Here is a 27,661-nt window from a genome sequence, read left to right as displayed (position 1 = left end):
TCAAAGAATATCAGCCTTTATATCATGAATATATAAGAATCTTTCATTACATGCTATATCCATTAGGCAATTCGCGAGCTTTCCGCCCTAGTTATAAGAACATTTTGAGTATCAACAAAGCAAATTTGTAATGTCCTTCAAATTTTCAATGCAATATCAAATCTAGGTATATCCATTATGTTCTTTATCCAACTTCAGATTATGACAATAAAGGGTAAATTTTGGCAACGTAGAAAGTTTCAGGAAACGAATTGGCCAATGGGTAACAAAAAAGAATGGAATGAGTTACTATCAATAAAGAAAAGGACCAAATCTTTAATGATAAAATAGGAGTAAAAAAAGGAACAAGCTACAGTAGTTTTTTCAAACAAAAAAGAAACCAAGCATGTGAAAGTAAAGAACCATTATCACTGGATCAACATGGTCCAGCTTTAAATCCCATCTAGAGTTCATCAGAACAAAGGCACTTATCTTCTTGAAAATTTCAAGTCAATTAAACAACACACAATTAGAACAGCAGGCAGGCTGAACAACATTGGTAGGTAATTGTTTGTCACTTGAGCAACTCACTCTGTTCTCTTGATGATGTGGACTCCACTGTCAGTCTCGACAATGTCACTTATCTCATCAACTTTTAGAGCAAATGTTGCTTCTTCAAAAGGCTTCTGCATCTGACCAGGACCAAAAAGACCTGCAAATACATCCATGGAATTGAAAGGTCTAGATCATGACAGGCTCTGAGTACACTTGATCATTTTGAAAACATTCAGATATTTGGACCAATTCCTTGAACATCGCTAAAGCACATAGATACAGCGAGAACCATTTTAAAGAAAAATCATATAGATGCACAACCTTTCATAGTGTATACAATAAAATAAAAGAACATACCAAAACATACATAGCATGCACAATATACACGAGGAACTATTCATTTGCAATCATTGAGATCAGTCAATTGTGCTTGTAAGTTATAATTCTAGTAAGAAAACATATTTAAGTTTTCAAAAGTAACAGTTCCACAATAACTTTAAACTCTTCACATCAATCAATCAATCAATCAATCAATAGTCAATAGTATTATTAAAACTACAAAGCAAGGAGTATTATTCTGCCATGTGTCACTTTAGTAATTGATAGATCACCAAATAAGCAATTGCATGTCAGTGTGATAACAATAGCAATTTTTACCACCAAGTCATTATTTGATTCATTAATCATAGATTAATTTTTACCTTGAATTATGCTAAATAATTCAATGGTCTTAATGAATGGCCCAAAATATATTTGTAACTGACAATGTCCATAATTATAGATGGAGTAGCTATAATTTATTTTCCATACTAATGAAGTTTGTAACTGACCAAAAATAAAAAATAAAATCTGAGAATATATTCAACTTTTCACCTTCATACGGAGTACTATTATTCTTCTATTTTTTTTAAGTTCTAATGTATTCTCAATAACATCAGCATTTCAATCTCAATTGATTACTTCATTACTGTCACTAAACCCTTTTATATAAATCATCCATTTCTGTCAAATGTTTCGTTACTAATCACCCCTATATACTAAATTAGAATAAATAGAATATGTCAGCTTCCACTATTGGAGGAGAAAGATCATCAAGAGAACGACTAATATACTTTTTACTTTTTAGTATTCTGTGGATGCTGTCATGGAGAGGAAGATTGCATAGAGATCAATAAAAGGAGGGACTAAACAACCAATGCAATAATGAAAAGTTTAACAATTATCATCCATATACATGATGATGAGCAAAGGTATAGTAGTCTGTTATAATAGTTGTAAGGTGAAACTATTAACCTCTTAAAAGTGAAGGAGGGGTCAACTATTGGCTTAGCTTAATTCATAGCTTAAGTTCATGGATCCAATACACATATTATCTCATCTCATTCCATAGTTAAACAATTCGCTTAATTCGTTTTTTACATAAAACATGTAATGCAATGACCACTAATCTCACTTTTAATCAATGCTAAGCTAAATGGCAGGTCTCACTTTTTAATCAGGAAAGTCTTCATTAAAGTAGTTCTTTATCAAACAAATTATAAGGTAACCAGCAGGTTTATTACTCTGTTCCAAAGGGGGCCTATCAATCATTTAACGAACTTTATCTAAGAAAGAGTGTAAATCTTTACTGTGACAACTTTTTCTTTGCCTAAGAGATAACAGAGAATTAATTTGGCAAGTTATATGAAAATATTTTAAAACCACACTTCTTCCAGTTTTTCATAACAAAACATATAGAAATAGCAAAACCCGCTGCCTGCCACCGACGCCCCACCAATGCACTATAGAGACATGGAAGAATCATAGCTATAGGATACAACTCTAATCAAAATGCAAACCAATCGTCTTATAAACTATGTAATGACGAGAAGAGATAAATTAATATCCATAAGGCCTAAAATTGGGAAGAAAAAAAAAATCATTGTTTCAGGTACAAATTTTCCAGTAAAAAATGTGAAAGCCATACCTTAGACCGATAGTGACAAGCACCAACAGCCCCATTAACCTCAATATCAGATCAACCATTGCCACACTTCCACACCATTAACACCTTAGCATAGTCACAACCGCCCCACACAACTTACCAAAAACATACCCACAGCCAGTAGCCCACCACAAACCACTAGAAAAAGCACCATAGTATCTACACCAATCATAGACAGGTAAAGCTAGAGAGAAGTAACATGAAAAGGCATAAACCACCAACAATAACCCTTAAATCCATCACATCAAAAGCACCATAGTATGTACACCAATCATAAACAGGTAAAGCTAGAGAGAAGTAACTACATTAAGGAGAAGATAGGGATAGAAAACAAAAAATCCAGTAATGTTTGCCTAATATTAGGAGCTTTCGAAAGTGGGCACTTGTTTGGGAAAAGAGTGTGGGATTTGGTGAGGGATGTGGGTTTTGGTGAAGGTGAAGGTGAATGTGAAGCTTGGGATTGGTGAAAACGAAGCTTGTGGGAGGAGAGGATGAAAATTGACAATCCTTAATGGAGGTAGAGAATTAATGACAATGGTAGAGGAAACGGATGAGGGGGGCTGATGGATTTATGTTCATCTAAACATTATGGAAGTGTTTGGTATAAATATTGTAAATGAAACGGAAAGGATTCAAAAAAGTAGGGAAAAGGGTAATGATATACATTACCTTTAGTATATGTTTGGTATTCTAGTAGAATGGAAACAATTTGAGTAGTTAGTGATTGAGTAAGGAAACGTAGTTTGTTTCCACTAGTTTGTCAAGGGTAAAAAATTGGGAGATTTTGTTACTCTTAGGAGAGAGTATTTGTTACTTTTAACACATATCAAACAACTACAATTGGAAACGCTTAATTGAATCCGTTTCCTACATCTAAAATTCCTATACCAAACACCCCCTAAGAATGAATTTAAGGGTGAGGTTGAAATCAAATAAGATACTACAATACATAAAGTATTAAAGTAAAACCGAAAAGTGTTTCAACTATTTCAAAGTTGTCAAAATTTGGCAAGTGATTCATCAATCATCATTCATCACATCAAGCGAAGGAAATATAGGATTGTCATGCCTTATACACTATTATAATAAGATTCCTATCACATGCGACCCCACGAGTAACTCTTAATTCTAGGGGCATACAACAGAAGACATACTTTGTTATCTTAGCATCCTTGGATCCAATTGATGATAGATTCAAGGACCAAGCATACTAATATAATAATTATATAAATATTCGTTTATTGCATTCAGATAAGTAAATCCCTTCCTTCTTTCATTTCTTCATAAAGTGCACTTACGTTCAACTTGAACAATAAAAGTATTCAATTGAATGCATTATTTACAATTACAAAACTACCCAAATCTTCATACATAAATGTACGCACAACAATATCAATACTGTTGTTGGAGTCAAACATCCTCCACCTTCAAAATACCTTCATTGATTCCCTTTTTAGACATCCACAAAAAATCTTCTTGTTACTTAAAATTGAAACTTAACCCACCCAACTCAAGTTATGTGGAACTTCCCATTAGCTTTATTTTTCCGCACTCTCTTCCTATTATGTGGTGTGGGCTTTCTCACCACTAACCCCCTTTAAATAAATCCTTGAGTATTATTATTTTCCAGCTTTCTACATAAAATCAACCCACACAACTTGTGTATAATTTGCAGATGAAGTGCATTAAAATGAGAATCAAGTACTTTTTTATTTCTATTTAGTTGACATGTTTCATTATTCATAAAACGAAAGAATTATATCAACCATTAATATGCTTGAAATTATATCAAAACAAATCTAATAAGTAGCTAACAGTAACATCGAACAAATTCCAGTAAAAAAAAAAAAAAAAAAAAAAAAAAAAAAAAACAACAACAACAACAAATAGCTAGGGTTTCCACGCATAGCAAGATCATCTTCACAGGGTTTTACAGAGAAACAGCACCAAAAAATCACAATCAAGAGGAAAAAGAAGAGAAAAAGGGAAAGTGACCTAGATCGCCGCCACGCTTGGCGGAGCTGCAATCGGAGATTCGAGAAGCGGCATCTTCAAAGTTGGCCTTTCCAGAAAGAATATCGTCTCGAAGAGATTTGAGTTGAGAGATAGCAGATTCTTTGGTAGTATTAAGGATAACGCGACCTTCTGGATCCTTCCAGGAAGCCTTTCTGCGAGAACCCTGGTGCTTAATCAAGATGTGGGATGCCCTAACTTGCTGCTTCGTTGCCATTTTCTTAGACTTCTTCTGCTCGCGTTGATGACGGCGATGGTGTTTCCCTTTCTCTTCGTCGATTGAACCCTCCTTCCTCCTCTTCCTTCCTGACGACTCTATTTTCCCCTTCTCCGTCTTTTTGCTTCGTTACGAGAGAGCAATGGCTTGGATCTGTGTAAATTGTTGAATGTGTGGAATTGTGTTTTGTGTATTTGTGGCTTAGACACGCCTCTCCGGTTAAAGTGTTACTTTGGAACTCGCCTTGTGAATTTGAGTTACAAGTTCGAGTCTCACTAAACTACAATTATGTCATGGAGTAAAGGTATTCTCTAACCTCCCCCTCTACTCTCAGATGTGAAGAAAAAAAAAGTTAAAATATAATGTAGTGTTACTCCCTTTTAAATAAAACATTTCCTATTTTAGTAACCCGTGTTTATTTTTTAATAATATGATCTCTACCTTTTTTTTTTTTTTTTTACTAAGGCCTGTTCACATCAATTTAATTTCAGTTCAGTTCTTAATTTTCTTCTCTCATAAAAAATTCATTACTCTATTCATTCAGTTCAGTTCAAGTCCAATCAATTCAGTTCAACTCAGTTCAGTAAATATGAACAAGCCCTAATAGTCCCAAAAAAACTTTTTCTTTCTTCAAAGTCAAAACGTTTTATTTATTTAAACACGAGGGTTTAGTCTAATTATTGTGTATTTAAAATAGGGAAATTCAGGTGTTCAAGAAGTAATTCGCAAATAAAGTAATTATTAAAAAAATGCTTACAATTAAAATAGAATAAAGGATTAATATAATGAATAATGATCTTTATGTAATTACTAATTACATTCTTTTTTAATAGCAATGCTTAGACTTTCATGCTTGTCAATGCACATTTTATATCTATTTATTTAAAACAGCGAACTTAATAAGTTTAGTATTTAAAATATTAATCCACAGTGTAGTATTTTATTTTACCTTTCACTAAGTAAAAAAATGATAAGAATAACATAATAATAAATATAAATAAATAAATAAACAAAAACTATAACTTATCATACAAAACACCATCAGCAGGTTCCCATAACCATTAATGTCCTTTCAAAATATGTGCATTGTAGCTACGATAAATAATTAAGAATGATGTCCATTGCTTATGTGAGCAAAGGTTGCCACGGACAATGATTGATACGCATATTATATTGAATCCTGATAAGCACTACAAGTCTACTAGTACTCCTACAAACAATCAGGTGCATAGAGCATGTACAACAGTAACAATACATTTGACAGGAGATATACATGCATTCCACAAGAAACCCTATTCTACAACAAATTTCAGCAGGTAACCTACCTACATTGCTAATTTGCTCTAATTAGAGTGCCTTGAAGGATAAATTTCTGACCTGCAGTCAAAGCTTCTAGTATCAGATCATCTACAATCAAACACATTATTTAACTGGTACTCATATCTGAATCGCTATAACCTTATTAACTTGTCAAACTCAATGGGGGTAGGGAATCCTTCTGTGCTGTATGGTACACAGCATGAATATTATATTTCCCTCAAAACAGGCCAGCCTTTACTAATAATGTCATTAATCTTGGCATCAATTTGCTTCTGAATCCTTCGAGGACAGAGTTCTGCTGCATAACTGTTCATTTTTGCAGCCAAGGTTGACTTCTCGAGCTCCTCCTCTGGCAAATTGCCAATCAAGTGAAGAAGAAAAGGATTTCTTTTGAGCTCAAATTTCTGTAAATTTTGCAAGGCATCTAATCAGCTACAGTTCAAGGGAATAATAAAATCTAACACTGAAGAGTAACTATGGACCATACAGATGGCTCATTAACAACCTACAGAAGCAACATTTATTGCAAATCTTGTTTTCATAGAGTAAGCAAAACATGCAATACCTGATGCTCAGGTTCAGCAGGATAAAAGGTTCCTAGGGGTAGAATTTGGGTTGTAACTATACTGCTCTTTGATTTAGTCTGCTCCCTTTCCTTAGTGGCGGCTGCCAATCTAGATTCACTCGTACCATTGGTAAAGATGACAGATCTGTCAACACCAAAGAGTTCTCTGAGTGATAAGAAATTTATTAGGCATGAAGCAAGTCCATTTCTGACGGGGCACAAAAATTCACCTGTACTGGTTACCGACATCAGGACCCTGGCCGAAAACCTGCCTTGAATCATGACTAGACCAGAAGACCTCCAACAGTTCTCGGAAGCTTATACCTCTGGGATCATATTCAATCTAAAAATCATGAAAAAAAAAAAAAATCTAGTACGTAACAGATATATAAAAGAAAACCCACATTCGCCATGATAAGAGATAGCAATGGAATTAAAGTGAACACCACCTAGTTCCCAACAGTTCTATTTTATTGACACCAAAGTTGAATGCATCAATCCACTGTTTTCTTGGTTTTCAATTTCAAAAGAGCTTAATATGTCATGAAGTTAGAATCTTTCCACTCAATCCTCCTCCCCACCCCCACCCCCAAGGAAAAAAAAAAGATCTTAACAATTTTGGAAACTAAATCCCACATTAGGGTCAAAGCCAATACCTCATATGTAGTACAAAAATTATGCAATATGCAATTACAGCACTCCCTTCAATTTCACCCCTTGAACAACTCCTTCCCCAATAATCTCAATACATAATGAAAATGAAGAAACAAAACTCCATAATCCGTAACATATTTGTGTCAAAGCCTACCCGAATCCATCCCCAGACTTAATAAGTTACTCAATGCCCCCAGGAGAATGGGGCCAAAAATATATTGCATGGTGTCAAATTGTACCAAATGACAGTGGTGGGGAAGGTCATAGACTAAAGAGACTTTTCTAGAAAAACAATCCAGTACAACTGGATTACAAACGAAGCCATAGGGTGGAAGTAGGTTAGTAATTCAACTTCGTAGCCAACACATCCTTGATAGAGACAATATTGTAGACGCATAATCCGCAAGTTTCCCTTCGAAATTACAAATATTCATTTGCGCACCCAATGAACATAAAGGCTAAATTCAAGAAGCATAAATTTTTTTTTAAAAAAAAAAAAAAAAAGAAAAGAATATGAACCCCAAAAGAAACAAAGAACATATAGTTAGGAAATTTTGGTTTTACTAATCCCAAATTTGGGCAATTTTCCTTTCATAATCCTAATTATGTATTATTCTTGAATAATCTCAGCTTTAGGGGTATTTACTTTTATCAAGCCTACCAGATAACCAAACCTGTTACACTAGGTCACTGGACTTGTGTCAACCGACCCTTCCCTGTCCCCTACCCCAAAACAGCCCCCCTACCAAACCCTCACCCCGGAAACAGCCCACCATCCCTAACTCCCACCCCGAAGCAGCCCCCCTCCCCTTCCCCAGCCGAAAAATGCAGAGACGACTGGGTATAAATTTGTTTCTCTAAAGCGGAGATAGGTTCCCCTAGATCTCCCTTAATCGCAAGTTCCTACTATGAATTCTAAACTGATTGCTTCAAGTGGATCCATATCAGATACAAAGAGGTCTTTATTTTGTGCTCGACTTGTGGAAGGATAGGTCATAAAAGACAAGTTATTCATCTACAATTACCAAAATCCACAACCTTGACTTATGTCGGGAAAAGTTTGAAAGTTCCCTTAACACCTTACCTGTTTGAAAATTCCCTTCACACTTTACCTGCAGGCAAGTGAAGGAACATGCATTCAGAAATAAGCTTATTAGTTAAGCAAGTGGAGAAAATAGAAAGTCAAACCTCAACCTCATCCATAACATCAATTACATCAAAGATCTCCACCCTACCCACTAGTGAATGTATCTAGGAGGAGCCTTCCGTGTCCTCCCAAATACAGACATTGAGAATCTGGAAGGGAAATGCTTAAAAATTTATGACAAGACTCATCAGACACTGACAGAAATGATACCAACTACCATTGGAAGAAACCTTTCTCGGAGAGGCGGAGCATTAACTACCCTCGCAACATAGCCATCTCCTCCCACAAAGAACCAATGAAATATTTATCCATACAGCTCAACAAGGCTGCTTCAAAGTATGAAACTGTGGAAATCATTAGTGTGCCTATAAAAAAGAAAGTGGAATGATCTTTTCCCCCTTCAGTCTACCTGAAATCAGCCTAATTCGGGCCAAACAAGAAGGAAGAGATGTTAGCTCAATCATAACTCTTTGCACCTCTGACAGCCACAAGGGAAAGGCTCAAGGAAATGGAAGGCCCATCGACGCCACAGTACCCTTTTATATAACTCCAACTGACAGAGATTTCCCTTCCCAATATCCTCCTAAATTCTTAAACCTAATTTCCCAAGTTAACACCATAATAATAGCCCTAAGGGATATTCTTGTTCTCCTTCCGAAACTTCACTTGGTATTTTTATACTTCTTGTCCCATGTTTAAAGGCAATTAATTGATTTCATTCCTTTGCCATATACCTTCCAGCCAACTTTGCTAAGAAACTCCCTCTCCCTCTTCAGCCTTCAAATACTCACCCTAAACTAAACATAAATCCAACATTACCCAATTATCTCCCACCTTCCACCTCCATTACCAAAAATGCCAACCTACCCTAACCCTTTTTCGGAGACTTAACCTTTGGATCTAGCTTTAGGCCCACAATAGATTAGTATGCCCTACCAACCCAAAAAAGATCCACTTGCACCAACAGCATGAAAGCCCACCTAAACACCACAAAATCCAAAACACGAAAAATAAAAAAAATAAAAAAAAAAAGAAGCACCCAAAAAGAGAGAGAGAAGAGAGATTGCAGCCCAATATCCATTTCTTCACCTACAAACTCCTCTTAAGCCGTTAATCAAGGCACCTCTAGAGGTAAACAACTAAAAGAAGAACTCAGAAGATAAAAAATCAAATCGCAAAACAGAGCCATAGAGGACCAAGGAGCAATAAAAAATCAAATCGCAAAACAGAGCCATAGAGGACCAAGTAAGGAACAAGTGACAAGGAACCAAGAAAGAGGAGGAAGATTTAGCGAAGACACATGGTCGTAAGGAAGAGCACTTTTGATTCTAAAATGGGTGGAGATCAAGCACCTACAGCCCGTTGCAAAAGATTTAGGTGAGGAAGCTACATCTATGCAGCTCATCGCTCACTAATGAAAATGCTAAGTAGGAATTGTAGAGGTCTTTAGGCGCTAGGCGATTAGGATAGAATGGCTTTTTTACTCTAAGAGATGCGAACCTAAAGCCCACGTAAGCAAATTTCTTAAACTGTATTATTTGTGTGCCTCACTTCAAAGAGGCAAACCGAAGCGAGCCCAAAGCCACTAACCTTACAATTCATTTACTTAAGTGGTTGGCTTTCTCAACAATTGTATCTCTAAAACCAAGTACAGTATTAATGCTCTGAAACCCATTTTCTCATTGATGGTTGTCAGATTGTAGTGGGATGGACGAATTAAATGGATTGTGGCTTTGTTAAAGTTCTAGGACTGAAGTAGCAATACTATGAAATGAAAAAATATATATATATATCAAGGATTTTTTGTACCAATTCGGACAAATTAAAGATTAATTTCTAATAGTTGTGCATCCATGGATCCCCTTTACATAGTTAAAAGAGAACTCTAAGAAGCTTAATTTGGCCTCACCTAGCAAGTTAGTGACAACTAACAATTTCAGCCAATTACCGAAAGCTCGGAGGAAACCTATTAATAACAAAGGGCACATGCATTCATCAATTGGAAAATACTATAGACTTTTAGATATCTCATTTCATGGAGTTGCCTACACATGGTTTAAAAAAACAATGAGAAGGAATAATCAAAGAGATAAAGCCTATAGCACAAAATAGAGTGGAGAGATTAGCCTTCATTTAGCATAACGAGGACTTTAGACAAGTGAGCAACAACACAAGCGAAAACAAGGATAATGGACACTCTTGGATATATGCGACAACAGCGGAGACAAGGGTTGATAGGGTTGCAAGTCGAGGCGAGTACAAATGGATCGAAGACAAAAAAAAATCAATTGCAAGTCGATAGGGTGCTTTGAAACATGTGGTGGCACAACATATATAAAAACTTACAACACGTAGGTATTAAAGAGATAGGCAATATTTGGTAGGAAGCTTGGATTTCAATAATTACTTGCTCCTTAAAGAGCTTCATTTTAAAATTACAATGTTTTAAGAGTGAACACTGAATTAATAGAAACATAATAATACTATCTGGAGCCTAGAATACTTAAAGAAAAGTCCTAAAAAAGCATTATGGTGAAAAAGCAAGAAACTGAATGAAGAAGAGATTTGGATAAACAAGGCATTATAAGATGAAAACTTGGAGCAACAATAAAGGCTTGCAAACAATGGTGCCTAAATTTTAAAAAAGGATAATCATCTAGATTGAAGAAAGGCCAACAAGTTTATCTTATGGGAATAACTAATCAACTTACAGAAAATGTCACCTATCCGAGAAGCACATTGTAAGACTGATTGCCGAAGGAGACCAAATCACCTCGTTCTTTTAAATATGTGTAGCTTTTAAAAATTAGGAATAAATAAAGTGTTAAAGAAAAGAGATGGCTCGTGAAGCACCGGAAGGGAAAAAAAATAAAGCAAGAGTTCCTCCAATATTACTTAGATCATAGATCTCTTCACTGCCTCGCAAATCTCCTCAACGAAGTAATAGCCACGACTCATGAGGATGCTCCTATTTTAACTAATGCTCACTTTACTTTTTAAGATAAACCTTTTTCTATGAAAGAGATCAAAGAAACAATTTTCCACCAAGACCCAATGGCATTCCCCTAACATTCGCAAAAAATGGATTTCAATATCTTGTGAAATGAACAGTGATGAACTTCCTCAAATGTGGGTACCTACTTCAGGAAATGAATGAGACATACATGACACTCATTCCAATGAAGACATGGCCACAATTAGTAACAATGTTTCAGCCAACCAACTTATGCAGCACTTCATACAAAGTGATATCAGAGTGTTTAATGAGGAGGCTAAAAAATGTCATGAAGGACATCATAAGAGAATTTCAAAATGCTAACTGTTAGCTCCAAAATAATTGACAAACCACGTACACACATTAAACATGGTAGCAGTTTTAAAGATCTCAACAAGACACCAGGTGATTCTTTGCTGATAAAACTTTGTTCTTTCTCAAAGTAATGATTCAACTTGGGCCTTGGGGGTATTAAAGGGTTAATTGAAAGAAATTTGCAGCCTATTTAGAAACATTATTAACATGGGGAAATCACATGTCATTATCTAATAGAATGTGCATCATAAATTCAAAAGGTATTTCTTGGAGTTTTAAAATTTGAATAACCTAATCAACCTATGCTAGAATCCTATCTCGATTTCCATGTAGAAGTGGATAGCAATTCGAAGGAGGCCTTTTTTGTAATGGGGTCCAGCCCAATTGGTAGTAAGATGTAGCTTCTTTTGGTCCATTTACTTGGTTCATTTTATTAGCTTGAATTAAGTCCAATTTAGGGACTTAAGTTGTGGCTCCTCCTAGAAGATTTTGGGATGACTTTTAAGGTTTCTCTTGGAAGCTTTAGATGGAAAATCTTGTGGTAAACAAGTGACCACGTAGGCAACTAGTGGCTGAAGATATTATGCACACAAAATAGAGAGAGAGTGAGGGTTCTGTAAAGAGCTTCCACCTTTGGATTTTTGTGGGCAGCCTCTCCAAAACTGATTGTTGTCAAAGTTTTCACCATTGGATCCTGCTCAAATTTTTGATAGTTTACTCCTGACATGAAGGGCTTCATTTAGGACAGTTGGATCACCGTTTTGAGCTCTAGTTTGGTCACAATTGTCTTCAGTTCTGTCTTTTGGGTGAATTCTACTATTTTGCTCTCTAATTTCGATCTCTAGTTGTTCGTTGTTGGTGGTGGGTGCGGGGCCGGCTATTAGGGGGAGCAGCATAAGTGACATGCCCCGCTGATAGGCCACACATTAATAAATTTTAGACTGTTGAGAGCTTGAAGATGATGAACTCCATTAAAGGTGAATACAATCAATTCAAAACTTGTTTTCAGAGAGAGAACTTTAGAAAGAGAATTATAAAGAATTGGGGAAATTTGTTACAGGGCCCAGCTAATCAACGGCCCTGATCTCATAAAGTTAATGCCAAGCCCATCAAATGGTGTGGAAATTTTGATTATATTGTCAGGTATATCTATACACTTATCATATAGTAAGGAATTTTTTGCTATTAACGTCAATCTAGACTTGTGGTATCATCAGCAAACTTCTTTATAATCTAAGTTTTTTTTAAATACAGTAAATAAATTTGATTTTTTAAAATAGATAAATATAAGAAATATTCATCTACATTACATTATAAGTTTTCTTATTTATTCTTTCAGATTTATACCCACAACATGCAAATACGTAGTACTTCGTACTTTTTATCATGCCTTCATTTCCTCTCATCTCTTTTTTTATGGCACATTGGCAGTTCGGCACCTCGATATGGTGGCTAGAAAAATAAACAAATAATTCGAATAATTAATCCAACAGTATAAGGATAAAATATTTAGTTGGTTGATTATGTATAGTCTTCGTTGTTTAGGGCCCCTTTTCCGATTTTTGCTCTCGGCCCCAAAAATGTCCGAGACGGCACTGGGTGGGTGTTAAACCTTGTGTACTCTGATTCGGGTTTATTTTACCCTCAATTATCAATAAGAGAAGCTAGGGTGGACTCCTTAAACGGTCCTGTGGTCTTTATCCTTCACATCGCAGGGGTTTTCCACGTATAATCCGTGTGTTGATCATTGTTGTTTCTTCCGATTATTGTTGGTATTATTGTGATTTTACTACTGCCCTATTGCTGTCTTGGTTGTCAGATAATTTGGTTTGATTGAATTGAATTTGGGTTGATTGTCCATTAATGTCAAAGGTTGGGCATAGATTTTGCTGGTCCTTGAGCATGGACAGAATGTCAAATTATTGGAGGAAGCTAAGTCTTTACAAAATAAATATCCAATACCCAAACATAATTATATACTACAAACATTAAACAAAAAAATATTTAAATACAAGAAGTAAAAATTATGAGAAGATGCCAAATAAAAAGGAAGAAAAGGACCCGGACAGATTCAGCGTGATCGTACAAACTGCGATACTCAGGATTAGACTTAGAGCCACCGGAGTGTTGGGAGTAATGCAAGTCGAAAGATTCAAGTCGATCGATTGTATTAAGCTATTTGATGATAAGCCTCTTTATCCTGCTTTGTCCTCTTTATCCTGCTTTGTCCTCTCAGGGCAAGGGGGGTAGGGCGGTGAGAAGTAGACTACTCGTCAAGATAGTTGACTCCGTAGTTGTCGTATCGCACTTGCCCTCCCGGGGCAGCTTTGCCCTGGTAGACCGGGCAAGGCTTCGAACTACTCCGTATTGTTTTCTACCCCGCGCGCCCGGTAGGGCTGTCTTGCCCGGGCAGACCGGGCGGAGCCTAAAATCAAGATTTTTGGCCTGCATTAGTCACGCCTGACTGGGCAAGGGTTCGAGAACTCGGTTTTGGCCGGGTTTTGTTTCCTTATTCTTGATTCCTTTTCATAACCTATAAACACAAAAAGTATTGTGAAACCCTAAACACAATAAATACAAAGTCATTCCTAAAGAGACCTCAGCAGTTCTTGAAGTAATTCCAACCTTCCAATCGGGGTACGGAGTTGGAAGGTAGATGTTTTACCCTTGGGGAGCATTCGTCACTAAGAGCCTCGTACCGGTGGTGGCGAAATACGCTTCTAGGGCAGCCGTAAAACGCGTCACAACTTTTATGAGATCTACAATGGAGTATTGTATTTTTGCCCTAATTTCTATATTATTTTCATGGTTACAACACCTTATTTTACCCTTAATTATCAATAAGAGAAGCTAGGGTGGACTCCTTAAATGGTCCTATGGTCCTTCACATCGCAGGGGTTTTCCACATACAATCCGTATGTTGATCATTGTTGTTTCTTCCGATTATTGTTGGTATTATTGTGATTTTACTACTGCCCTATTGCTGTCTTGGTTGTCAGATAATTTGGTTTGATTGGATTGAATTTGGGTTGATTGTCCATTAATGTCAAAGGTTGGGCTTAGATTTTGCTGGTCCTCGAGCATGGACAGAATGTCAAATTATTGGAGGAAGCTAAGTCTTTACAAAATAAATATCCAATACCCAAACATAATTATATACCACAAACATTAAACAAAAAAATATTTAAATACACGAAGTAAAAATTATGAGAAGATGACAGATAAAAAGGAAGAAAAGGACCTGTACAGATTCAGCGTGATCGGACAAACTGCGATACTCAGGATTAGACTTAGAGCCACCGGAGTAGCCGACGGTGGTGCGAACCACACCATTCAAGCAACCAAAAATAGCATCAGATCTCCAGAAACTACCGAGAGCAAACACGGCGGTTTTCAAGGGCTGGTTGGCGGGAGGTGTCAATTCCGGCATTCGATCCGGGAGCCGGATGCTCTTTGCCGGAGCCGGAAAAAGAAACCCGGCGAGAATGAGTAAAAGAAAATGAGATATTAATGCAGTTATGGTTCTTATTTTTGCCTTCCGATTCATCTCAAACCTTAACAGAAGAGAGAAAAGGGTCGGAGAGTTGGTGGAGGGACTAGAAATTAGAAAGTCATGGGCAACGGACTAGATAAATGGAATGAAAATTTAGAACTCTCATGTGGTGTTTGGTAGGTGGAAATGAAAATTTAGAGATTAGAGATATAAGGAAAATTTGCAAATTGCAGCTATTTAAAGTTTATATTTTGTAAATTGCAGTCATTTAAATTTTTTTTTGTAAATTGCAGTCCAAAAGTTTATATAAATTGTAAATTGTATCCTGATTCAATTTTTTCATCGGTTTACATGTTGAAAAATTCTCAGTTAAGGTTTTAGGGGTCATATTAGTCCTTAAGGACCCGAATTGAGCTCGGAATTAGCAAAAAAATAACGTAAGCGTCTCATATTTACAATTTCCCACAAATCGATACATTTATGTTACACAAAACGAGATACTTACGTTATTTTTTTTGCTAATTCCGGCTCACTTCGGGCCCCTAAGGGCTAAAATGACCCCTAAAACCATAACCGAAGATTTTTGAACCTGTAAACCGATGAAAAAATTGAATCGGGCTGCAATTTACAATTTATATGAACTTTTGGGCTGCAATTTGCAAAAAAAAATTTAAATGGCTGCAATTTGCAAAATACGAACTTTAAATGGCTGCAATTTGCAAATTTTTCGAGATATAAAGAGAGTAAATATCTATACATACATATGTCATTTCAATTCAGCTTCAATCAGTTCAGTTCAACTCTCAATTTCCTTCTCTCATAAAATAGTCATTTTAGCTCAGTTCAGTTCAGCTCCAATTAATTCAGTTCAGTTTAGCTCCTATCAGTTCAGTTCAGTTAAGCTCAATTCAGTAAATGTGAACAGGCCCATAGCATATTAAAACACAATGGGAGGACATGATCCCGCCATGTAGGGATGGGCATAATAGGTTAATCGTACCGTTTAGCCTTAACAATACGGTTAACCGTTATGTCGAAAACTAAAAAAAATGAGAGTCGTTCCTTAATGGTACGATTAACCGTTCCTTAACGGTACGATTACATGTTAACCACTATCTATTTAATAAATTTTAAATCAATGTTGTATTCTAATACAAAGTGTAAAATAAACAATAAAATTCATGTTCCAATTAGAAATACAAACCGATAAACTAATTACATTACAAAGTTTTTTTAAAAAGTTGTTTGGTTTTATTTATTCTTACCTAATTATTAATAGCATTTTTGCCATTTCTCACCCTTTCTCAAATCACATTCCTAATAATTGCCTTTTTGGTAATTTTGTTGGGAATAGAGGGTTTTAATCAAATTCTCATCTTTATTCTCAAACCCAACAACACATGGGATTTTCTTCCAACTAGGACTAAAAATCTCACTCCCATCCTAAACTCCTACATAACTAACACCCATCAGATCATAAATAAAACCTACTCTTTGTATTTTTAAAGTGTATCAGTTTGACTTACTGAAAAGAGATACTCCATTCATTTCAATTTAATAGTCTCATTTAAACGTTTTATAGTCAAACTTTAAAAACACTAATAGAAACACACATATTAATATATACTCCATCCACGTGGATTATTGTAATGGATTATATCCTTCATTAATAGAATGGATTAAAGTTGTTTGGTTTTATTATTGTAATGGATTATATCCTTTATTAATATAATGAATTGTGAATCTTAGGGGGAGGGGTGAGTAGAGGTGTAAATGAGTCGAGCCGAGTACTACCTTGTTCATGTTCTGTTCATTTAAATTTGGCGAGTCCGAGCACGATGCCGAGCTTTTAAGCGAGCTCAAAAATTTGTTCAAGCTCAGCTCATTTATTACAATGTATGTTCACGAACGATTCGTGAACATCTCATTTATTAAATGAATTGATAAATGAGTAATTCATGAACGGGCTTAATAATAAACTAGCTTTTATAATAAATGAGGTTCGTACTTTTGACATTTGAAAATCTCAAAAGTAGCATAATAATTAAATCTTAATCACACTGTATAAACATAAGAATTAAATTAACAAATGTGAATAAATCAATAATTCATGAACATAAATAACCCAGTAGCTCACGTAAATAAATAAACGAGTTGTTCATGAACATATCTGAACGAGCTTATCTATGTTCGTGTCCAATCTCATTTATTAAACAAGCTTCAAAATTTGTTCAAACTCGGCTCATTTATTAAATAAATGAACACGAACGAGCTTCAACCAAGCTCGTACCCGAGTATGTTATTGATCGGCTTGGTTCATTTACACCCCTAGGGGTGAGTATTTGATTCCATGGGTATGAAAGTTAGAACCTCTTGGGTATGAGATTCCATTACTAAAAATCTCAACCAAACAAAAAGTTAGATGAAATGGATGCTAACTTCATTCCAATCCAATCCAAATGATTCGACCAAATGACCCCTAATTATCTAGTTATGTAAAATTACTCCCTCCATTTTGGATTACTCGCAACAAAGTACAAGTTTGCGGAGGCCGAGGCAAAAGATGGAAAGCATGATTATGGAAAAATAAGGGTATATGTTTAACTATTAATCCAACAAAAAAAAAGGAAAAACAAACTCAACTTTAATTAAATTAAGTACCCCACCACCACCCACACCACCAACCAGCAACCAAAACCAACCACCACCACCACCCAGCGTCACCAAAACCACCCAGCACCACCGACACACCCTACACCACCCCACGAACCCTCCATAGCATCGACCACCCAGCACCGAACCTAGCACCACCACCCAACACAACTACCCAGCACTACCACCCAACACTAGATAATAACATGTTTTTTTTTTTAATTCATAATTAGTTCCACTTAATTAGAGATGACGCTTATTGTTATCAGCTCGTCTTGTGTGTGGCTAGCCATACCCTGTGACCACTTATAAAGAATAAAGTAACCCCTATAAAATTGGCCAAGTAACCCCTATAATACTGACGAGTAACCCCTATTACTAACACTAATTGAGTAACCCCATAATATTGACCAAGCAACCCCTTTACACTGACCAAGTAACCCCTATTACACTGACCAAGTAACCCTTGCCCCGTGGTGTGACCAACCACATATAAGACTTTGTGTATTGCTATTGTTACCCACTTTGCTTTTTTTTTTTTTTTTTTTTTTTTTTTTTTTTTTTTAAGTGCTTAACTATAACTTTCTTTTTCCTTTTTACATCTAAGTTGGGATTTCATACTATATTATAATTTGAGTTTATAATCAATGTTAGTGATTTACTCATAAGAAAAAATATAATCTACTAAACTCTACTTTGTAAATACTTATTGAGATAATAAGATTGTCACATTGAATAGTTTGTTAAGATTCAACTATTTTATTTGTATACTTATTGATAATTACAAAATTTATGTCAAAGTTTTGCACTCATCTGCATTATTGCATAAATGTACAATGAAAATGGAGTATATAAATAAAAACAAAGGGAGTATTATAAATAAATAAATAAATAAATAATTGAGTTTGATGTAGCTAGAGCCTAGAGGAGTAGGGGCCCATATTGTATCTTGGTTTCCCACTAATTGTTTGTAGGTTGTATGATTTTTTCTATTTTTGATATATAATAAATTAATAATTATAATAATAATATTATTGTTATTATTATTATAATGATGACAACAATAACAATGATATTAACACACACAACTATATTTCCTATTTTTTTTTTTAAAAAAACTAATAATTAATCCGTATAAAAATTACAAATCTACTAATTTCAGCTTAATTGCTTGACTCAAATTATCGACCCAAAATGACCCGACCCGAGCTTGACCCGACCTGAAATGACCCGACCCGAACTTGACCCGACCCGAACTTGTCCCCACCCAAACTTGACTCGATATATGGACTCAAAAACTGACCCGACTCAAAGTGACCCGACCGGACCCAAAGTTGACCCGAAGTATGGACCCGAAACCCGACCCGATAATTTATTGACCCGAACTTGACCCGAAACCCGAAATGACCCGACCCGACCCAAACCCGACCATTTGCTGACCCGAATTTGACCCGACCCATACCCACCCGAATGACCCGTTTGCCAAGTCTACCCAACACCGACGCATCCAACACCACCCACGAACCCTTTAATCAAAACCCCAAAACCACTGTACCCCGCAGCAACTGAAATCAAAACCTCAATCCAACCCACGATGCCCACAAACCGAAACCCACGACGCCGACGCACCCACGAACCTAGCAACCACGAACAAACCTTCGACGAACACATAAACCCTTCTCTATCATCAATTAAAGCTCGAATTGGTTAAATTTAAGCATCAAAACTCTAGATATAATGTGGCTTGTATTTGTCTATTACCCTAATGCGTTAAGCGTCGATCCATATTTGTTGGGGACCTCCACCGCCTATAGGCTTGTAAAGTTGGAAGCTGTAATCTGTCTGATTCAAATTACTCCTTTGATTGATACTCACAAATCACAATCCTCTGAATTCCTCTCCCTCTCATTTAGTCTATTCGCACTTCTCCTCCAATATACAACAAAATCGGCGAGTTGACTCGGCATCCAAGATGACGGATCCTCAGCGTTCCGGCGATCCGTTTCTTATCCGATACGACGACTCGGAGCTTCGAATCGCTTCGGAATTTCTATCGAATTGGCTTCCTTTTCTCTCAAGAGACCTCTGTCATCACTGCACCCACACCCTCTCCTCCCGCATCCTCTCTCTGTCTCCTCGTATGTTCATTGTTTCTCCTTAATTATTTAGTAGATTTTGCAATCTTATTGTTGAATTTCATCATTCTAGTCATTTGGCTCCTCCTATTCCCCCCCCCCCCCTTTTTTTTTTCTCCGTTGTCAATTTTACTGCTTCCATATTCATGTTAAATGTGGCTTGGGTTAGTTACTATCTATGATTTCGCTGGTCGATTTTTGTGATTCTTTCACAATTTTTGGTAAAATCTGCTCAATTTTTTCACTTTTGCATTTTTCCTCGATATTATTTCCAGAATGCAAGGATAAAAATAGTGCCGCCGAACCTTCAAATTCTGGAGAGATTTCCACGGTTTTGAGGCCAGATTTTGAAGATAAAGATGTTGATATTTGTGATACTCATTCATTGGGGAGTTGGAAAGATGAGGCAGAATCCAACCCGCATGACACGAATGGGGGGTCGGAATCGTCGTCACCCCTTGCTGATAGCTCTCCAAGGGAACTAGTTAGTAATAGCAGTTCAGCGCCTTTCGAAAGTAAAACTCCTAGAGTTCGAATGTCATGGGCAGATATGGCACAAGAGGATGAACTTGAAGGGGATGGAGTGATCGAGGAGGGTAAGCCTAAAGGAAATGGAGAATTGGGTGGGTTGGCGAGAAGGAAGGCAGAGCTGTCGAGGGATCAGAGAGAGTATTTAAGATTTACTAATGTGAGAAGAAAGAAAGATTTTATATGCCTTGAGAGGGTTAATGGAAAGGTCATGAATATTATTCAAGGGCTTGAGCTCCACACAGGTGTTTTTAGTGCTGTGGAACAGAAAAGGATAGTTGATTGTGTCTATGATCTGATGGAAAAGGGAAAGAAAGGAGAACTTAAAGGTAAGTGGTGCTTGCTTCTCAACTTCCTTAAGTTCTCTTTGAGCTATTAGTATATGCATATGATTGATGCTTTTCCACGTGGATTTTAGTTTTTTATTTTTATTTTATCATATGCAGGGTTTAATCAGAAATGTTTTTATTTATTTATTTAATGCAGTAGTGCTGGTTTTGTCTTGATGCCAAAACTATTGCTGTCTTATTTGTTTGTTTAAATCTGTGGATCCTTTGTTAACATCTTTCCTACAATCGCCATGCAGCTTTAAGGAGTATGTGATAAATGATTGATTTGTTACATTGATGTGAGCTTGGTTTGGTATAAGAATCGATGTTTTCAGATTTTGCTCTGTTTGGCTTGGAATGGAGAGTATATTATTTTAGTTGAAATGGTTTTCCAAAGAGTATAATAAGTTTTTCTTGTTTGAGAAAGGATTGAGATGGTTATCACTGGGTGGCTCCTCATCCTCCTTTTCTCTTGCCCACTTCTAATCCTCTAGCATTTTCTTAGAAGTAAAGAAAACTAGGCCACCATTTTGGAAAAGACGAATCTTATTTTTTTGGTGGGATGATAAGGGATTCATCATTCAAGAGTCAGTAAGAAAGAGTGGATTGTATAGTACCCTAATACAATTATGAAATTTACCGGTTGGTATGCCTCTCTGTAGCCGTTGTTGGAGAAGGAAAGAAGAGCTCATTTAAGGAACCTTCCACACGAGCTTCCAACGTCAATAACACCCACGGATTTTTTATCACTGCAAAGGAGGTTATTCTACCTGAGAAATAAAGCCCCTTTCAGCCCTTCTTTTTAAGGCTAGGAGCCTAAGCTTGAAGGAAGGATGCTGATTTTTGGATGAAGAGATTTGGAATGGCGAAGTAGGGCCTTGTGTTGTGATCTTGGATTACAAAATTGTAATAGACTAACCTAGAGGGGTAGTATGGGTATTCTAGTTATATTAGTTTATTAGGGTTAATAGTCTTTAGTATAAATAGAGGGGTAAGGGTAAGAAGGTAGGAGGCAAATATTGGATGAAACTTGTTGATAGTTGGTGACCTCAAGTCACTTTTGGAGAGTTGTGAGCTCAACTCACTATTGAGAGTAATAGCCTTAAGCTATTAACTTATCCTTTGTAAACCTTCCATCATTATCAACCATTAGTCAAGTTTTCCATCTTACTTATTTCTTCTTTATAAATTAATTTACCAAAGATCAGATTATTTAGTTAACCAAAGAGCCAATCTTCTCTCTCTATAATTTGCGGTTGTTAGTGTGAATTATATCAGTCCATTACAAAAATTCAGAAGCTGAATTTCCATCATCTAAAGTTGAAATGGATAAAAGGAGAAGGGGGGAGGGGGTTGTTATGGATAGGAGCTATGTGGAAGAACTATGGCCAAAGATTTATTAATTATTTTGGTGAATACTATGTTTGATGTAACAACGACAATGTTTTCCATAATAGTATGCTATAAAGATAGAGGTGAGTCCTATGTCTCCTATAATCATTCGTTGGAAGGCAAACCATTATTGCAATATTTCCACCACACGATCTTAATGTTGGTGACATTTTTCGATCTTTAGAGTTTCTTTGGGTAGAAAAGCGCTAGATAGTGTAGAAGAAAATCCATACTTAGAAAGACACATTTTTATTAATTTTAAGTTGTGTTCCATAATATTAATGTGATTATTTTAAGTTGGGTTTCATTTTTTTTTTTTTGGAGAATTATCTTAAACTTTTCATGTCACTAAGACAGCTAACGCGCTCCATAGCTAGTCATATGTTTAGGGGTATAAATTTCCACACACTTTTCTTAATAAGAATTAAAAAAAAAAGGTAATTATCTTTTTTTTTTGTAAGGAAAAAAAGGTAAATATTATCAATGAGGGTAATAAATAAAGGCAAAAGCTATCAAACGTCCCACAATAAGACAATTAAGAGTAGAAATATCAAATTAAAATGAACATTGTGATTTTTTCATGCATTCCCAAATTAATACCACTTTAGGAAATATTTTAATTGCTTGTCTAACGCCCTCGGGGCTTTCGTTAGCAAGATCCATAAATAAATAAACATTTTAGAGGGTATAATTGTCCACACATCTATTTAAAAATTATACACATTAATGAGGGTATTTATGTAAATTCACATTTTTAAAGGGTATAATTGGCAACACACTATTCATAAGAGTTTTCTTGTACTATTCATAAGGGTTTTCTTGTAGCCTTGCAAGACGTGCAATTTAGTTCGAGCCCATTCGAAGCAGAATTCTAATCTAATTTTGTAATCAATGAGTCCGGATATGAGTTTGAAACATATAGTTTGACTTAAGACTAATATTTCGGTTGATTTTGGAGGATGTGCAAACTTCAATTTGAATTACTCATATGAGTGTTCGAAGTATTTTGGAACTGAATCTGATAATGTATGGGTTACGCATTTTTACCTTCTTTTTAATTCTATTGCAAACAATTCACTCTTTCTCTCACTTGCAACCTAAGCCTCCAAAATACCATTTTTTTTTTCTCTCTTTCTATTCACCTACATCCCTTCTTCCCTCACCCTTTGCCTTTTATAGTTGTCACATGCATTTTTTCTCTCTTTTCACTTGCATGGTGGCTTTGTTCCTTCGTTTGTCCCTCCTTCCCTCATCTTTTGCCTCTTAAGTTGTCACATGGCATCAAGCATTAAAGGTTACATACATGCATAATGTATGTCCAAAATTTAACTTTTAAGCAAATTTTTTATGTTTATTGTTGGTTATTGGTTTATATACTTTCATGTGGTGTTCTTGTAAATTGTTATCCTCGATTAGGTTATTCAAATGTAGGGTTTTCTTACCTTAATTTGATACTTTCAAAAGAGTATCCTTTGAGCGAATGGCAAAGAGTTGTATTTGTTTATTTTGCATTTTCATTTGCTTTTTAATGACAAAATTAAAAGCTAGTAATTGAATGTAGGAAGTGAGTTAAACTTTGACTGGGATCTGATTGGGACTTGTTAGATATGGATCCAGAATTAGAATTGATTATAGGGTTTGATTATGAATTCGGTTGGATTGAATCCTATAGAGCCTAACCCTAATTTGATCCATTTCCATTCCTAGTTGCTCCATATACTTTACGCATTATACTTAATTTTTAGTAGACCCTTCGCTCTTGCTTCAATTTTTAAACAAGATAACGTACTGACACTTATTGGACCCATTGATTGGTAAGGTTAGAGATTATCTATTACTTCCTTTTTTTATTTTTTATGTGACACGTTTTTATTTTCAATGTATGTCAATGCACACTTTTATCGGTTAATATCTCTAATTATCAACATTGCAAAATTATAAAAAGTGAATATTAAAAAAATAGAAAATGCTATAAATTGGCCTTATGGGCTACATATAAGAACCTAAACATGGAAAAAAATGAAAATATAACATGAATTACATTGATTTACGCGTGATTTTGTCATGCATTCTAAATACTAAATTAGGAAAGATATTAAATGCTTATTTGTAGGCCTAAGGGCTACATATAGCATTAGCCTAATAAATTTTATATTGAGATGAGTTGAAAAAATCCCACATAACTATGGGTCTGTTTTGTTCAGCTTAATTTCATTTTAGCTTAGCTTAGCTCCAATCAGTTGAGTTCAGTTTCTAATTTCCTTCTCTCATAAACAATTCATTTCAGCTTTATTCATTTTAGTTTAGTTGTTTTCAGTAAATCGGAACAAACCCTATGTTTTATGATAAGTTGATAACTATAAATCACTAAAATTAGTCAAAGTACAGTTTGTGAATAAAAATAGAGGATGTATTTTTTATAGGACCATTTGCAATGCCTTGTTGTTAATCTCTGCTTTCTTAAAGCAATCTTTACCAACATCCTGTAACATATTTTCATCTGCAGTTCAATAGTTTCCTTTAATTAGAATTAGTGGAGGGCTAGCATTCTATTTCAAGAGGTGGTTGATAGTTTTTGTTACTAAACTTGAGAAAAATAGCTTTTGACACTCTACAATAGGGCTACCAAAATATCAACTAGTGTGGTTAATCTTTACCAAATACGACCTCCGCTTTTTATTAGTTGACACGTTTTGACTTTAGCATTATTCACACACATCCCTTTGACCAAGTTTTGTGATTTATATGTAAGGAAAAATATAGTTAAGTGGGATCTTGTTAGATTCGTCACAATGTATATTTTCAAAATATCAACTTTTTATAATTTTTTGTTATCAGTAATTAAAGATATTAATGATTTAATTTGTGCATTGACAAACGTGACTAAAGAAACGTGTCAACTAAAAAGAAATGGAGGAAGTATATGTTTGTAGACACTTCAATCCAAGAGGAAACACTTTTAGTGCATTGAAAAGATGATTTAAAAATTTACTCATTTCTGGTTTTTTATGCTTTAATCATAGCACTATCAGGAAAGGATTAGAAAAGGATTATAATTACAGAATTACTGAGTAAAGCCTTTATAAGTTTGTTGCTTTTTAGACTTAAGTGAGATATCGAGCTAGAAATTCAGCTCTTTACCTTCTTTTAGCTATTTTAAGGGATGGTGGATTCTTGTGAGTTTGAGAGATTAAACTTTAAAATATCCACCTGCCTTCCTCTAGGAATTAAGATTCAGATCAAAGTATACTTTCCCCATTGGCTGCTTGAAATTTTTTAAAAAGATAATCTAGCTTTGAATATTATTGTACTTTTAACTATAATACATTGTATATTTTAATTAGCAAAATCTGATAGCAAAAGTCAAATGAGTTCTTTTTTTTGTTCCCTTTCTGAATCTGTGGATAAGGGAACCGGGAAATGGAGTAAAAAAAAAAAAAAAAAAAAAAATTAAAATTAGAGATTTACTTGATTTGAATCATGATAAAAATAATGGAATGTTTGTTTGACTAGATGTTGTCTTAATGAAGAACATAACACCAGATTGTATCAATATTCTCTTTTCATGTATTTGAACATGATGCTTGTTTACTTGTTGCTTACTAAGTGAATATATACTTGTTTTTGTGATTTGTAGTTGTGTAGAGCATGATAGCCAAGAAGATTAACTCTAAGCTGACTGATGTAGCCAAACTACTTTGCAGGATTGAAGAGTTTGTTTCTAGATGTGATATTTGGCTTTGTTCTGTGATGATGTTTTCTTTTGCTTAGTCATTGAGTATAAAATTAGGTTATGATATATTGATGGGATAAAATTTCATTCCCTCTTTAAAGATCACAATCTCTACTTTGCTCTGTAGAATCTCCTAATTTCTAGTGTTTGCTGTTGCTTCAGAACGCACTTACACAGCACCTAGAAAGTGGATGAAGGGTAAAGGGCGTGTGACTATCCAATTTGGTTGCTGTTATAATTATGCTACTGTAAGCTGTCTATTTGACTGCCCTTATATATCTTGCATATATGGTGTTAAATTTGCACAAATATTGAATGCTATACTGATAATTGCAGGATAAAAATGGTAACCCACCAGGTATTCTGAAACGCGGAGAAGTTGATCCCTTACCTTCTCTTTTTAAAGTGATAATCAAGAGGTTGATCAGATGGCATGTTCTTCCCCCGTCCTGCATTCCTGACAGCTGTATTGTCAACATTTATGAAGAAGGAGACTGCATACCTCCACATATCGATAATCATGATTTTGTTCGGCCATTTTGTACTATTTCTTTTCTCAGTGAATGCAATATAGTATTTGGAACAGACTTGAAGATTGAAGCCCCTGGAGAATTTAGTGGCGCTATAGCAATACCCTTGCCCGTTGGGTAAGTGCAGTCCATTCACTATTAAGTTTCCTAATTCCGATGTGTCTTCTGTGTTGTTATACCTATTATGGTTTAATGGGTACAAATGGTAATATTTGATGTTGCTTCCTTTAGATCGGTTATGGTATTAAATGGAAATGGTGCTGATGTTGCCAAGCATTGTGTTCCTGCAGTACCATCTAAGAGGTATCCATCTATGTTTTGTTTGTCTCATCTTTCAATTTGTGTTGTATGATGGTTATTTTCAGCTTGTTTTTGGTTAAGCGATGACTTTTAAGTGCCCTTTTCCTCTCCTTTTGCTCTTTCTAGGATTTCTATTACTTTCAGGAGAATGGATGAATCAAAGCGGCCTGTGGATTATTCTCCCATACCAGACTTGCAAGGACTTGAACCATTATATTATGATGATGATGGAGCAAAGAAATCACCCCCTCAACATCACGTAAGCAGGCAAGGAACAAGAGACGAGTTCAGGTCAGAGAAGAAGAGAGATGAAGAGCCTCGATATTCAGCCAGGTTTCGGGTTGCCATGAGAGGTCCTAGAAATAGGGTAAATTTGGGAGGTAGCTGATATGTAGAAACGTCTCGTGGCTGATATGTAGAAACGTTCCGTGGTTTCTCATCCCATATTTTATCAATTCCTGTTGAATTCTCTGTGTATATATATGTACTAAAAGTTGGCTATTATTTTATTACCATTTTTGTTTATGAATCAAAGAGTTTTGAAGGCATTTCTTCAAATCTGTCTATTGTAAATTGAGGAAAATGTAGTGTCAAAATATTTGTTTTGTTTTAAATTTTTTATGGAGAGATTTATATTAGATCTTAAATTTTTGCTACTGCGTGAAATTGCATATAGATAGACTGATTGTCTAATTGTACAAGGGATAACAATAAATTTGGGTTGGGTTGGACCTTAACAATAAATTTCATGGCAAAACTCGTAAAAAGTGGCGGGCTTGTCGAATTAAATTTAGTTTTTTTAACTAAAATAGTTTCTTAAAACTC

At 35.5% G+C, this 27,661-nt stretch overlaps 3 protein-coding genes across 4 annotated transcripts; 1 reads left to right on the top strand and 2 right to left on the bottom strand.

Annotated features, from left to right (window-relative positions):
* Positions 1-285: 285 nt before the first annotated feature.
* LOC110729796 (peptidyl-prolyl cis-trans isomerase Pin1-like) lies at positions 286-4,971 on the bottom strand. The gene is made up of 2 exons (XM_021909573.1): positions 4,514-4,971; positions 286-691 (listed from the first exon to the last, which is right to left on the bottom strand). Exons 1-2 carry the CDS (start codon positions 4,746-4,748, stop codon positions 567-569), a joined length of 360 nt encoding a protein of 119 aa, XP_021765265.1. The 5' UTR covers positions 4,749-4,971; the 3' UTR covers positions 286-566.
* An 830-nt stretch (positions 4,972-5,801) lies between these two features.
* LOC110729795 (peptide methionine sulfoxide reductase A5-like) lies at positions 5,802-15,406 on the bottom strand. Of its 2 annotated transcripts, none has more exons than XM_021909570.1 (4): positions 14,986-15,406; positions 6,864-6,976; positions 6,634-6,778; positions 5,802-6,472 (listed from the first exon to the last, which is right to left on the bottom strand). In XM_021909570.1, the coding sequence occupies exons 1-4, from the start codon at positions 15,289-15,291 to the stop codon at positions 6,275-6,277; spliced, it is 762 nt and encodes a 253-aa protein (XP_021765262.1). In that variant the 5' UTR covers positions 15,292-15,406; the 3' UTR covers positions 5,802-6,274. The 2 variants fall into 2 exon arrangements, with proteins under 2 accessions (XP_021765262.1, XP_021765264.1); XM_021909572.1 differs by having other exon boundaries at positions 6,864-6,959; positions 14,986-15,095.
* Positions 15,407-19,684: 4,278 nt separating this feature from the next.
* LOC110729794 (RNA demethylase ALKBH5-like) lies at positions 19,685-27,492 on the top strand. The gene is made up of 6 exons (XM_021909569.1): positions 19,685-20,027; positions 20,300-20,881; positions 26,169-26,254; positions 26,343-26,653; positions 26,768-26,839; positions 26,963-27,492. Exons 1-6 carry the CDS (start codon positions 19,862-19,864, stop codon positions 27,222-27,224), a joined length of 1,479 nt encoding a protein of 492 aa, XP_021765261.1. The 5' UTR covers positions 19,685-19,861; the 3' UTR covers positions 27,225-27,492.
* The last annotated feature ends 169 nt before the right edge of the window (positions 27,493-27,661 follow it).

Source organism: Chenopodium quinoa, unplaced genomic scaffold (assembly GCF_001683475.1).
Source record: "Chenopodium quinoa cultivar QQ74 unplaced genomic scaffold, ASM168347v1, whole genome shotgun sequence".
Classification (NCBI taxonomy): Eukaryota; Viridiplantae; Streptophyta; class Magnoliopsida; order Caryophyllales; family Amaranthaceae; genus Chenopodium; species Chenopodium quinoa.
The sequence above is the reverse complement of the archived record's forward strand: the minus strand, read 5'-3'. Positions and strand labels throughout refer to the sequence as shown.

What these genes read in the sequence shown, in the direction of transcription:
- LOC110729794 (XM_021909569.1), top strand. Translation starts at nt 19,862, where the DNA reads ATGACGGATCCTCAGCGTTCCGGCGATCCGTTTCTTATCCGATACGAC. An exon ending in GCAATACCCTTGCCCGTTGG is followed by an intron (nt 26,654 to 26,767) that starts GTAAGTGCAGTC and finishes TGCTTCCTTTAG; the next exon opens with ATCGGTTATGGTATTAAATG. An exon ending in CCTGCAGTACCATCTAAGAG is followed by an intron (nt 26,840 to 26,962) that starts GTATCCATCTAT and finishes TGCTCTTTCTAG; the next exon opens with GATTTCTATTACTTTCAGGA.
- LOC110729796 (XM_021909573.1), bottom strand. Translation starts at nt 4,748, where the DNA reads ATGGCAACGAAGCAGCAAGTTAGGGCATCCCACATCTTGATTAAGCAC. An exon ending in CAAGCGTGGCGGCGATCTAG is followed by an intron (nt 692 to 4,513) that starts GTCACTTTCCCT and finishes ATGTATTTGCAG; the next exon opens with GTCTTTTTGGTCCTGGTCAG.
- LOC110729795 (XM_021909570.1), bottom strand. Translation starts at nt 15,291, where the DNA reads ATGAATCGGAAGGCAAAAATAAGAACCATAACTGCATTAATATCTCAT. An exon ending in ATCACGCTGAATCTGTACAG is followed by an intron (nt 6,977 to 14,985) that starts GTCCTTTTCTTC and finishes CATGATTTTTAG; the next exon opens with ATTGAATATGATCCCAGAGG. An exon ending in CTGCTGAACCTGAGCATCAG is followed by an intron (nt 6,473 to 6,633) that starts GTATTGCATGTT and finishes CAAAATTTACAG; the next exon opens with AAATTTGAGCTCAAAAGAAA.